Source organism: Galeopterus variegatus, unplaced genomic scaffold (assembly GCF_000696425.1).
Source record: "Galeopterus variegatus unplaced genomic scaffold, G_variegatus-3.0.2 Scaffold1112, whole genome shotgun sequence".
In the NCBI taxonomy this organism is placed as follows: Eukaryota; Metazoa; Chordata; class Mammalia; order Dermoptera; family Cynocephalidae; genus Galeopterus; species Galeopterus variegatus.
In genome coordinates, this window is record NW_007727223.1 from 132,393 (window position 1) to 145,675 (window position 13,283).

The window sequence follows — 13,283 nt, forward strand, 5'->3', positions numbered from 1 at the left end:
TGGCCAGTTGAGTATAGTGTATTTTAGTTGTACATGTTGAGATTAATTAGTTAGCCTTTAGGAGGTTTTGCCTACAGCCTTCACCCTGTAAGGAAAAGTGTGAATACATTAAGACTATTAATTCACAATAAATGGCAGATCACAGCCCTTACTGAGTAAATTTCTGTTTGTCTCTTTCCTAAGCTTTGCTATCTGACTAAACACATGCTTAAGGCAGTGTCCTTGGCTATCACAAATTAAATTCCCATTTAACTTAATCTCCAGGTTACAATGAAAAGCTGTCGTTGTTGTTTTTTTTTACTTTTAATTTTGGAGGGTGGGGACTCAAATCTTTTGTGAAACCAAATTGGCAATGGGGATTTGGAAGGGGAAGATACAAATATTGTCACTTGCTGAAAATCAGTATAACCCTTTCTCCAGATAATCAGAATAACTGTAGAGAAATTGCTCTAGACATAACCACTGGAATGGCAGAATCTATTGAAAACTTACAAAGCTAAATAGGCTATTCTAAGCAAAGATCCGATCTGCTTTCAGTGTTTGGTGAAATGCAGGCGAAGTTATGGTCTTGTGCTTAGTTTTTAAAGAACAACATAAATGCACTGGAATTGTGATCATTCGATAAACATGTTGATGCCAATATATTTTTGCCTAAATGCAATAAACTCACCAGTAAGTGATGCAAGTTGACAATGGGAGGTAAAAAGAATATCTTGGGGATGTTGGTGGGAGGCAGCGGGGAAACAGCTAACGTTCGTAATGCCTAGTGAATTCCTGTGTATTTGAAATGTCAAAGAAAATGTGATGTGTTTCTCTAAATTGTGTCTCTCTCTACATGTGTAAATGAACAGACGCAGATAGAGCTCAAAAACATGGCATGGATGAATTTATCTCTTCCAACCCCTGTAACTTTGACCACGCTTCCCTCTTTGAGATGGTTCAACGCCTTACTTTGGATCACAGACTTAATGATTCCTATTCTTGCCTGGCAAGTATATTCTTTGGTCTACAGCAATTTAAACATAACATTTTTAAAAATAAAATATTTCTCTACCTTTATGTCAGAAGCTCTTTTCTCTATTACAGAATCCCTTTAACAATCATAAATGTGTTCTCAATTTCCTGAGTTGAGATAGTTGTACTTACCAAAGAAACAAGACTGAGCAGGAGGAAGTTATCAGGAGAGACAGATCCAATTCCCCAGCCTCCCTGTCTTGTCTTCCCCCTTTTCAGCTGCTACATGAGAAATTTTCTCAAGAGGGTAGTCAAGTTTGGCACCTGCTTGTGGAGAACTTGTAAAAATTGCCTCTGTGTCTTAGAGTTTAAGATGCCTCTCCCTCCTCATCCCAGACCCTGTACTCCTATCTCATAAATGAATGTATTCTTTTTGTGTATTTTTAAAGATTAAAAAGATTCATAAATAAACTCCACTTTTCATAAGCTAAATCAATTGGGTTTGTTCGTTCGGGTGTTTTTTTCTTTTTCTTCCCAATATTCAGAGCATTTTTTTTCCACCCTTTGAGGGAATTTTTCATGGTGCTTTAAATATTTGGAAATCAAGCTATCCAGCAGTAATATCGACATTTCCTGGAATCCTGATATAAACCTTTATTTAAATTATTTAAATTCAAGGGACTGTTATGTCTTTGTTGGAGTTCTGAACATATATTTTTGGTTTTAAACTATCAAATTCAAAAGCCTAAAAAAGACCTAATTTATTTCTTTCTATAAACCATAAATTGTTACTTCATTTCTTAAAAGCAATGTTATTAATCCCACTTTATAGATGGGAAAGGAGAGGAAATGATAAAATGGCTTTACAGAGAACAAAATTCTCATCCCTTACTCCAAGCACTGAAGTTAATATACCTATATAGTGTTAATATTATATAGTTAACTAAGGTTAACATATTATTGATATTAATACATACATATAATAAAACCTTCTTTTCTAAGTAACGTGGCTGTATTCTAACTCTATCCTGGCTAATTTTTATTTTTAAAAAATTTTTCTTGTACCAGAAACTAAAATATAAAAAAATAATATATAAAATAGTGTTAAAAACAGAAATAAGATTGCATGGAATAATTTATTAATCTGTGTCTCATGTAAGATTCATTTATTATCTCAGGTTTAGAATTCCTTCATCAGAAGAATCTGAACTTTGCCAGATTGGAAAGGAACACATCACTTTCACTTTAAAAAAAAAAATCTTACCTTGCATTGCAAGGCAATTTTTCTCACACGTATTTGCTACTGTTATGTGATTATTCATGTAATTATAAATTGCATTTATGGAGCTTGTAAAAATATGCCTCTGAACTTAAATCATTTCCTTTTATGTATAATTCCTATTCTCTTGAGGTATTATTTTCAGGTATATTATTTCCAAGCCGTATTTTACAATATCAATTTTTAAAACAATTTTCTTTTGTTTTGAAATTTACCACAAGGGAGAGTTAGTAAATGCCCTCTAAAAAATTAAACCAGAAATGAAATATTGAAGCTTGCTTCCCATTAGTCACGTATAAGCTTTAAAATGTGGTCCAAAATCCACAAATTAATTCTGAATAGCATAAAATAGTTTTCTTCCCCATTTGAAGACCTGTATCTATTAAACGTCATTCCAAAATTTCAGAAAATAACAGAAATTAAAAGGACCTTATCTCCGGTCTCTATATATTCCATTTTCTCATTATTACAATCTTTTTTTTTTTCAGTTGGTTTTGGAGAACGACCAGCAGGGATACATAAATTTTTCTGTGTCTTCGACTGAGTTCCTAATTGATATTTCTTCAACTCTTTTCAAAGCAGCTATTTTGGCATCTACAAAAGACTTGGTGTCATCTGAGTCGTAGAAAATATATTTTAATCTTTCACAGCAGTGTTGTTTCTAAGATTTAGCATTTGGGGTAGCAGATGGAGTGGCAAGGAAGTTGCCTATAGGGGCAGCCCACTGCCTCGACTACTCTCCCGCCCTCTGCAGTAACTTATAATTTGAAATAGGAAAGATGCCGTCTTTCGTTGGATGCTTCTCTGAGCTGCATGTTGTCAATCGAAGATTCCCCAGATCGCTAATACAAGATGCAAGTGTTGCAAAGAGCTCCCTGGCTGCACTTCTATGGCCTCTACCTGTCCCTCAGTCAGTTTCTCCTTTTGCCTTTTCTCTCCCAAGATGGAGCAATATTCAAAAGATGACTCAGAGAAGACCCTCAAAGTAAACTTAAGTTTATATTCAGAACCAGCCCTAAATTTTCAGTTTACAAAGTACCACACGAATTGGTTTATTTCTTGCTTCAGATAGACACTGAAATTGGAAAACATGATTTGATTTCAGGCTCTATCCAAGGGTGACCTTGAGTGGCAACTCCCTTGGCCTTTCTACCTATTTTTTTAAGTGCATACTGGAGGTAGCAATTTCTATGCCATCAGACCACTGAATCTGCTCTGAATCAGAGATTCCATCCAGGTTCCCTTTTATACCAGAATTTGATGTGGTCCCATAGCAAGCAAATAAATAATAAAATAATAATAGTAATAATTTCCAGGAGAAAAATAAAAAAAGATTCTAAACCAAGGCACAAGAAGCTCCTCTCAGTTTAATTGAATCATATCTGATTCACAACTTGAAAACTTAGTCATGCTGTTCTCTTTGGAGAGTTACATTATTACCTTCATTTTAAAACTGAAAAAAAAAAAAAATACTTCCAAGGGAAAGGATTTATGAAGCCCTGGCATGAACGTGGACCAACCCTAATATTTTTTCATACTCTAGAGTACAGAAAGCAGAAGACCTGGAATAAGACAGAGCTGGATTTGCATCCTGTATTTGTATTTGTATTATCTATATTTGTATTATCTGTGTGAGTCACTAAACAATTGGGATTTCCATTTCCTTATCTATAAAATGAAGATAAACCTGTCCTGTCTACCTTACAAGGTTGCAATAGGTCTCAACTGAAAGTTCTTTGTCAAGCATGAAGCACTATGCCAATTTAAGGCATTAATGTTATTTTCTCTCATCGGTAACCAAGACTCTGCCCCACCCCCACCCCAATACTCTTTTAAGGTGTTTGGCTCAGTGGTGGATCAGGGGGTTAAGACTCTGTTTCTGGAATAATGCTGTCTGCTAATCCAGCTCCACCACTTCCTAGAAAAGTCCGTGTCTTCCCTGAACTCAATTTTCCCATCCATGTAACAGGGACAACAGGATCTGCCTCATAAGTATGTTACAGGATTAAATCAGACAGTACACACAATGGTTTAGCACAGTGGCTGCTGGTACTTAATAAGCAATCAGTAAGTGTTTCCTAATCCCCTTCTCCAACCACTCCCAACCCTAGCAGCTCTCCAGAAAACCAACCTGTATTTAAAAGAAAGTCTTCCTTATTCCCTATACAGGGCTGGTTCAGTCCTGGCCAGGTGTTTGTACTAGACGAGTATTGTGCCCGAAACGGAGTCCGAGGGTGTCACCGACATCTCTGCTACCTCAGAGACTTGCTGGAACGGGCAGAAAATGGCGCCATGATTGACCCCACCCTTCTTCACTACAGTTTTGCCTTCTGTGCGTCCCATGTCCATGGGAACCGGTAAGCATGTGTCCAGGGGGTTCCTAAAAAAAAAAAAAAAGCAATGGTTTATGACTGGTTTCGCTTTTAGGATCATCCCTAACTCTCTGTCCCTTCCCATTTCCATACACATACACATGGACACACACACACACACACACACACACACACACACGGTCTAATTTAGTTTCTTCTCTTTTCAAGAGGCTTAGAAGAAATGGCATACAGGACCTCTAGGTTGGTCTCTGAAGTGGGATCAACTCATAGCTCCTTCATCTACTAGCAATGACCCTGGTTGGTAATTAAAACCTCTGTGCCACAGTTTTCTCATCTGTAAAATGGGGATGGCTGTATCCTCATGGGGTTGTTGAGAGAAAACAAGTAGATACAAAGGGCTCAGCATAATGCCTGGAACAAGGCAAGAGCTTAATTCATATTTGCCTTTATCATTGTCACCATTTATTCTCTAAGTATTAATGATTACTTAGTTAGCATCAGGCACTGGCACACATTCAATATATACGAATAAAAACCAAACACCAAACAAGGGCAGAGTTACATTCAGATTGACGCTCTGGGGAAAAGGACTGAAATTCCATGGTAGAATTTAATAAAGGAGCATGACTCAGATGGAGTGGCAGGATGGCAAGGAGGACCTCCCTGAGAAAGTGAGGCTGGAGCTGAGAACTAAAGCATATGTAGGAGTTGAGTGGTTCCAGGCAAAAGGAACAGCGTGTACAAATGTCCTGTGCAAGGAGGAAGCCAAGCACATTTCAAGAGCTGAAGCAAGCTAGGTGAAGCTGGAAGGCAGAGATGATGATAACACTTACAATTTAACCACAGAGCAAGGAAGAACTTTAGAGATCACTGTCCAATAAACCCCCTCATTTTATAGATTTTATAGACAAAACCAGAATGTCAAGTCTCCTGACTTTGTACCAAGTACTCTTTTTCTTTAGACCTTGCCCAGCTCCTGGAGGAAAAGATCCATGTTCTGAATAATGCAAAGCAGCAAATAATTTAAGAACATTGCCATTTGGCTCTGGAGACAGAATAAATTTCCACACTGCCACAGCCAGTATACTATCCCGATGTATGTAGCCTCACATTAGTAGAAAGACATGCCTACATTATCCTAAAGCACCCCAACCAACAGCCAGGGGAGGCACAGAGAAAACTAGGTGGCTTCAGAAACCCAGACTTAGATTAAAAAGTTGCCACTCTGGGGAAATCCACATGTGGGAGAATCCAGAATTGACTACATTTATTTTAAATCAGAATTATGTCAGTTATCTTCATCTTTGCAAGCTGTACAACTCTGAAATATCTGGGAGTTTTGTTTTATGCTTTGCCTCTCTCTAGTGCTGGTATGTTTTTATGAAATACAATGTCAACATTTAGAGCTAGATAACAATAGCATTGTAGGTTTGAATATTTAACAGGCAACGAGGCTATCATCACCTCCCATTGTTATAACATTGGCTAGCCCAGTACATGACCTTTTATTTGCATAAAAGATACACATGAAAACTCTGATACCTGGGGGGTATCTGTGCATAATTTTTCTTTTTATAAATATGTACACTTTGATGACTATCTGTTACAGCCTCTTGGACTGAATTCTTTAGAGAGAGAGAGGGAGAGAGAGAGAAGTTGCATTATATTCTCTGGGTTGTCACACTGTATTCTACATATGTTACTGAATAAGAAAGTGTTATAAAATAATGAAGTGTTTTTGTAAACTCCCTGGTAAACATCATCATGAATTATGATACACATTGTCTGGATTTCATATTGTAAGACTGCCACTTGATTCACAGTTAGGTTTATACATCTTGTCATGGAAACAGTTTTGGATTTCTTATTTTCTTTTCAGTTCTGATTTTCCTTATGCAAGTTTGCATTTTCTTTTTTCTTTTTTTTTTCTTTCTTTTTTTTTTTTGCTTATTATTTTAGTTTGAATACATTTGCTCTTGCTTTTTGATGCATCCTTCTTTTTCTTTCTTTTGTTTGTGCATGTATATGTGCTTTCGATTCTCCTATGGCTGGCCACACTCTATGCATGCCTCACATGACCACCCCCTCTCCAAAGTCAACAAATGCATGTGTACCTTAGTGGGCTGCCACCAAATACAGATCCTGGAGGGAGCAAAACTCCCTCCCCACCTGAACCAGAGGCTAAAAAAGATAACAAAAAGGAATCTAAAAAAAGAAAAGATTTGAAAACCCAGTCAAATCAAGAGCCCCAAAGGTAAGAAGTTACATGTGTACTGGCTTGCGCTTTGCAATCTCTTTGCCCTTCCCCATCCCTCCATCTGTGCCACCACGTCCACCTTTGCTAACAGCAAGTTTTGTGTATTCCTGAAGTCTGTTTTTTTAAGGGTTTTCAAAGGTGTAATTTTTTTAAAAAATCCAGCAATGGGCAAAAATACTATGTTTTGGGACCCAATTTGAGTCAGGTGTTTAGTGACTTTTCAAAACATATTGAAAAGACTAATTGAGCAATATGTAAACATAATTGTGAGTCAGATTGCTTTTTTAGTGGCATCTAGTTAGGGGCCTGGTACCTTACCAAGTCATTCATAATAAGCAACCCATGCTTTATAATTATGAAATTATGTTTAAGGAGCAAATAAAACAAGTTGGCATAAGAAGGACCTATACATTTACAGTAACTCCATCATTTTCAGTAAACTGCCTTCAGTTCTACATTCATCTGATGAAAAGAACTCCATCTCAAAAAATGAAGTATAATAACAACACAAAATAAAGCCTATCATTAAATTAATGGCTTTTAGTACATTCACTTATATAATGAGATTACCTTCGAGGCACTTGTAACTTCTAAAATTTTGTTTGTCCTATCCTGTTTCCTATGTTCTTTAGAGATGCTGTCTTTGTGAATTAATAAATTGACAAATTGGTTACATATTTTGTTCCCTTTTACACTAGGTTCACTAATTATTTTCAGCGTTATCCTTATGTTCTTCACCTTCCCTACCCTAGCCCCAAATTAACACTCACACTTTAAAATTTTATTGTTGTGGTTTTGACAGTAATGATTCTGATCTTGGCATTGCCAAGCTACCCTAAATTTGCAAGCATGTATGCATTATGCTTTATTATGAATTTATTTACTGAGTATTCCTAAGACCTTTAATGTATATAGTTCATTTGTAGACAGACCAAATGAAAATGCCCTTTCCAGGGAATGAGGCAGTCTGTCAATCAATGTATGCAGGTCCAATAGTGAAGGTCAAAAAAAAAAACACTGATTCTGGATAGCCACCCATCACCTTAACTTAAGCAATATAGAGAGATGCAGGGGAAGTAAAGCTTCTGTTTGTGTTTTGCTGTGAGGGTCATATTTGAAAGGCAACTGTAACTTGCAGTCAGTAAGAAAGTGCATAGAGAATGTTGCAGGTGCCTGAAGGTCAGGTCTGACAGCATGACAAGGCTTCAGAGAAGCAGTTTTCCTGGCTGCTGTCCAAGGTGCTGCTTTTGAAAGGCTCAACATCCAAGCTGAGCAGAGAGCAAATGGCCACTGTTGAAAGGCAGCACTTTCTCGAGCTTGACCTATTTCCTAAGCCATGAAAAACATCCAGAAGGATTTTGACTGGTACTTTGAGAGGCTTATGTGTGTTTCATGGTCTATGTTAGCGCTGCATTTTTTTTAATGATGAAAGAAATCATAACATGAAGTATCAGTTGCGTAGCATTCTACAGTTTACAAAGTGCTTTCAAACATTCTCTCAGTTGCTATAAAATTTTCAGGTTAGCTATTTTTACATTCATTTTGCAGATGATAAAACTGGACATCTGTAAATTTAAGTAAAAAACCCAGATATTCTAAGTCCAAAGCTCTTCCTCTTTGTACTACTTCAGCACTGTACTTAGATTCTGAAGACCTGGGTGTTAGAACCTGTTCTGCATAAATCTAGGAATATCATATCTCATTTCTGTGCCTCAGTTTTCTCACCTGTAAAATGTGCAGACTGATTCAAAGTATTTGTAATATCCTTTGAACCTCTAAAATTCTCTTCTGTGGGTTACAATAACAAATGAAATAGCCCATTGTCAGGTTCATAAATAAGGTTCATTTAAAATAAAGGTAATCAATACCATTTAATAAGTACTTGCTATATGCCAGGCACTATGTAAAGTCCTGTTGACATATGTTATCTCATGTTATCCTTGTTAAATACCTATGAAATAAGTATTATTATTTCCCTCATCCAATAGATGAGGAGTTATAAGGCTCAGATAAATTCAGTCACTTGCTGGAATCTCTGTAACAAATAACTATCTAAGCCTGATTCCGAGACAGATATTCTGACTTCAGAGCTGGCATTTGTAACCACTCTACGTTACTGCCCTTATACTGCATTAGCACTTGTATATGATGTGAGATGCCAAATTTATCCATTTCATACTCATTTCAACATTTCCAGGTGAGATACAGTAGCAGTCATCTGAATTAGTTAAGGAATTGTTCATTTTTGGCCTGAAGATGCCCAAAATCAATAGGGCCCACCTGGTAATTTTAGCCTGCTTGAGAAAGCCAAAGTCTGTCTGGAGTTTTAGACCACCTTGGGGGAGAGTGTCCTCTGAACACAAATTAACAAACTTTGGTACTGGGGAAATCCTGTTCCTAACCTCTTTTACCAGCATGACCACCATTTGCATGTGGAGATGTTATCTATTCTTTGCCTGAGATTATAAAGGAATTCACAACTCGTATAAACAAATTGTCCTTTAACTGAATTTAACTGAACAATAGAACCCATTCCTACTGTCATCTCACAACCAGCTTCAGATTAGGTAAAAAAAATTTTTTTACCTATTATTAGCTTAGCAGCCCCAAAAGGGGGAGGCAGAGCTCTGCCCTGCTGCAGCTGGAAATCATTAGTGATCACTCAGGTGCCAATGAGCTGGTTCATTCCATCTGCTCTGGAAGCCTATGCCACATCTCTATGAAAAACTATGCCTATGTGAATCGAAAATATTCTGACGAAAAGAAGACAGATCTGGTCAATCAGCAAGATGTTTGCTCTTCCAAGCATTGAGAAATATGGAACCATCCACATGTTTGACATTTTTTAGAGTAGTGCTTCTCAACTGGGGATGATTTTTTTCCCCAGAGGACGTTTGGCAATTTCTGGAGATATTTTTGGTTGCCACAACTGGGGAGGGGTGTGCTATTGTCATTTAGTAGGTAAAGGCCTGGGACATTGTTAAATATCCTGCACATGCACAGAAGAGCCCCATGCAAACAAAGCCCAAGATGTCACTAGTGCCAAGATTGAGAAACTCCCAGGTGGTGGGCTGAAATTTTTCCTTTTTGATTGCATTTTTTAGTTCTTTTACAGAGACTTGCTCTGTGTCTAAAGACATAATGGGTGCCACCACTGACTGAATTTGTGCAGTGGTTCTCACACTCTAGTTTGCACATAAATCACATGGAGAGTTTGTTAAAATGCAGAGTACTAGGTCCCATCCTCAAATAATTTATTTTAGCAAGTCTTAAACGGAGCTGGAAATCTGTACTTTTAATAGGCCCTCCCCAGCCTCCACCATGATTCTAAGGCATTTGGTCTTCAGATTACACTTCTTAAGGTCTTGGTTGTCAAACTTGGCTTCATATTTGAATCACCTGGGGAGGCTGAAAATGATGATGTCTGGGCCCCACCTGCAGAGATTATGATTTAATTAATCTGGATGTGGCCTAAGCATCATGAATTAAAAATCTCAAATGATTCTAATATGTAGCAAAGTTTAAGACTCACTAATTGAGGCAACATTCATTTGGGCCAACTTTTAAAACTAAACCCATTTTCTCAAAAGAGAGAGAGAAAGAAAAGGAAAATGTGAGCATGTTCAGCTGGCTGCATTTGGCGATCATAAAATCCACAGATGTAAATTGCTATATCTTCTAATTTTTAAATCAGCTCCTAAGGTTGCAGTACTTAATTTTCACCATAATATTTTTAGTATTCATTCTAGATGACATTTAGATTAGCATCACTTTGGTCACTATCCCACAGTGACAAGGCAATCAAACAGCTCTGATGATTGCAAGTTGCGTCAATGTTCCTTGGATCCCTTTATTATTGGGATTGAAATTTTTTCTCATTTACATTATTATTTAACATTTCTTGAATGCCAGTGCTGCTCTTCACATATGGCCTGCATAGAAAGTACATTGTATCAGCAATTAACAAATCCATAATGCCAACCGCCCCAATCCAAAGTAAGCTGCATAGATTAATGAGTCTGCAAGGAGATGTAAGAGGACAGGAATCCTAAAAATCTCTGAAAATGTGTCCAGTGATTCTTTAGAGAGATGTGTTTGGTGCCAAGGTGCTGCCCATGTTCAGAGATCATATGATCCCTGTAGGTTAGGATTTGAGTAATTGAACAATCATGTGCAACTCACTTTTCTCCTCTGTTACTCCGTCCGGGCCCCCTAAGGCAGTAAGTGGTTCCATCCACCCAGTAGCCTAAGCCAGAACCTCAGGAGTCATGCTTGACTCCTCCTTCTCCCCCAGCATGTCACAACAATTCAATTACCATGCCCTGTCGATGCTCTTAAGTAGCTCTCGAGTCCATCCATTTCTCCCTCTCTTTAATCCACTGCCATAGCTCAAGTCTCTATCTTCTCTCCTCTAGACCAGAGCAATTGCCTTATTGACTGTGTCCTCACCTCCCATGTTGGGCCCTCACTCCCAGTCTATGTCACATAATGGTTCCTTTTATTTCTTATTAGAGGATGCTTACCTAGCAGTAAAGGAGTAATCTATATTTTTTCTTTCGCTCTAATCTCTCTCTCTCTCGCTCTCTCTCTCTCTCTCTCTCAACACACACACACACACACACACACACACACACACAGAGAGGATGCTTACCTAGCAGTAAAGGAGTAATCTATATTTTTTCTTTCGCTCTAATCTCTCTCGCTCTCTCTCTCTCTCTCTCTCAACACACACACACACACACGCACACACACACACACAGGCACACACACACAAAGACATTATGTCTAGTGCTTTTTGACTCTTCTTCCCTCAAAGAGAAAAAACAAAAACTGTGTAGCAGGGATAGCTCTGTATTGCTTACCTCTGAATATAGCACTTTATATAGCAGGCAGGCATGGATGGGAGATGACAATGATCCCACATTCTTGGTCTCATGGTGCACACTGACACAGGCATTATTGCACTTGTGAACATGAATGTGTTGCTGGTTGTCCTTCTGGCTCTGAGCAGGTGTTGGCATTGCACATGGCTGAGTCATGCTCTCTAAATTCTAAAGAACCACCTTTACTTAAGAGGAACTACTTGGAAGAGAGAGGAGGAAGTCTTCAAACAAATTTCGGGTAAAAGTTGACACCCCAGATGTCCAAGGAGAAATTCTCTTTAGAGCTTGTCTCCTTTTAACCCATGTGACTCTCTTCCTGAAGAAAACTTGCCCCATGAGAACACATTTTCCAACCCAGACATGAAATCTTGTGAAATGTGCTGAGTTATCTATCCCATTGGTGCACTCTTTCTGGCCCATGACAAATCATCAAGTAATGTGCATTTTCTTTTTAAAATTCGAACAATACATCTTCATCCTATGGTAACTGAATTTATGGGTGCAAAACCGTATTTTCAAATGTCATGCCCCTTTTTCAGGCTTTTTTTTACCAAAAAGCCATACATATTACAGATCTGACCACTCAGAGGTCTGTACTTATTCAGGGTAAAATCTAAAGCCTAAATATCTATGTTTATCTAGAAATAAAGAAACCCATCTCTTCTTCTCTTATTCTTTAAAGTGAAAAATCTATGTAATACCAATTTTGGAAATTGGTCCTTCTCTTGGGGAAAAAGAAAAACGCATGCCTGGCTGCATTTTACATCATTTCTCTAATCATCTGTTGGGTTCTTGCTTCATTGAGTACCTGGACTGAGCTCACTTTGTCTAATGTCCTTGTGCCAATAGCATGCATATTCTTTGTGATTGTTCAGTAGGGAGAGACTTCTCAACCACTCCCATCTTCATAATAGGGTGAGTGACACCTTCTGATACTGTTGTGTTATAACTACAAGTTTAGAAAATTGTAAACAGGTCAGAAAAGACCTCATCAGTATATTTTTGCCCCCTCCAAGCCTCTTTTTTTTTTTTGAAATTGACTGACAGCCAACCCCAAGAAGCTACAGTGCACACTTATAAGGTTGTAGAAACTGCTTGTTGTTGCTTCCTATTTTACTCTGTGTGATACAAACAATTTGATATATTTGTTTTAGCAGCGTGTCTGAGCCCCAGGGCGTCAGGGCATAATTAAAGGGCACGGGCTGGAAGGAAAGGAGAGGGAAGGGGTGAGGCTGGCTTTCATAATGAAGCAGTGACTATGGGATGTGAGAGACCTAATTATAATTTATAATTAACCTAGGATTATACAAACCATCCAGATGAGCAAGCAGGGATGTCTCCTTTTGAGAGGATAATGCTTTGGTGCTATTTTGAATTTGTAGGTATTAACCATTTGAAAGAGACAAAGGAAAATATCCCACACTAGGATAAATTCAAACGTATCATTCTAAAACTTGTAAAGATAAAGAGTTGCTGGGAGTAGTCAATTAAAAATAAAAGGTCAGAGGTTAACAGAGGGCGTTTGGTCTAAATGTCCTATTTAGGCAGCTTTGCCAGGAACATCTTCCTGTGAAGTT

The 13,283-nt window shown here is 37.9% G+C and overlaps 1 protein-coding gene across 1 annotated transcript in view; it reads left to right on the forward strand.

Annotated features, from left to right (window-relative positions):
- Positions 1-13,283, forward strand: part of CADPS (Ca++-dependent secretion activator) — a gene marked incomplete at its 5' end in the record, with an annotated part of 282,061 nt that overhangs the window by 108,552 nt on the left and 160,226 nt on the right. Inside the window, 2 exons of the mRNA XM_008574861.1 lie at positions 852-988; positions 4,403-4,590. Of these exons, the coding sequence (XP_008573083.1) occupies positions 852-988; positions 4,403-4,590 (325 nt within the window). The remainder of the gene's footprint in view (positions 1-851; positions 989-4,402; positions 4,591-13,283) is intronic.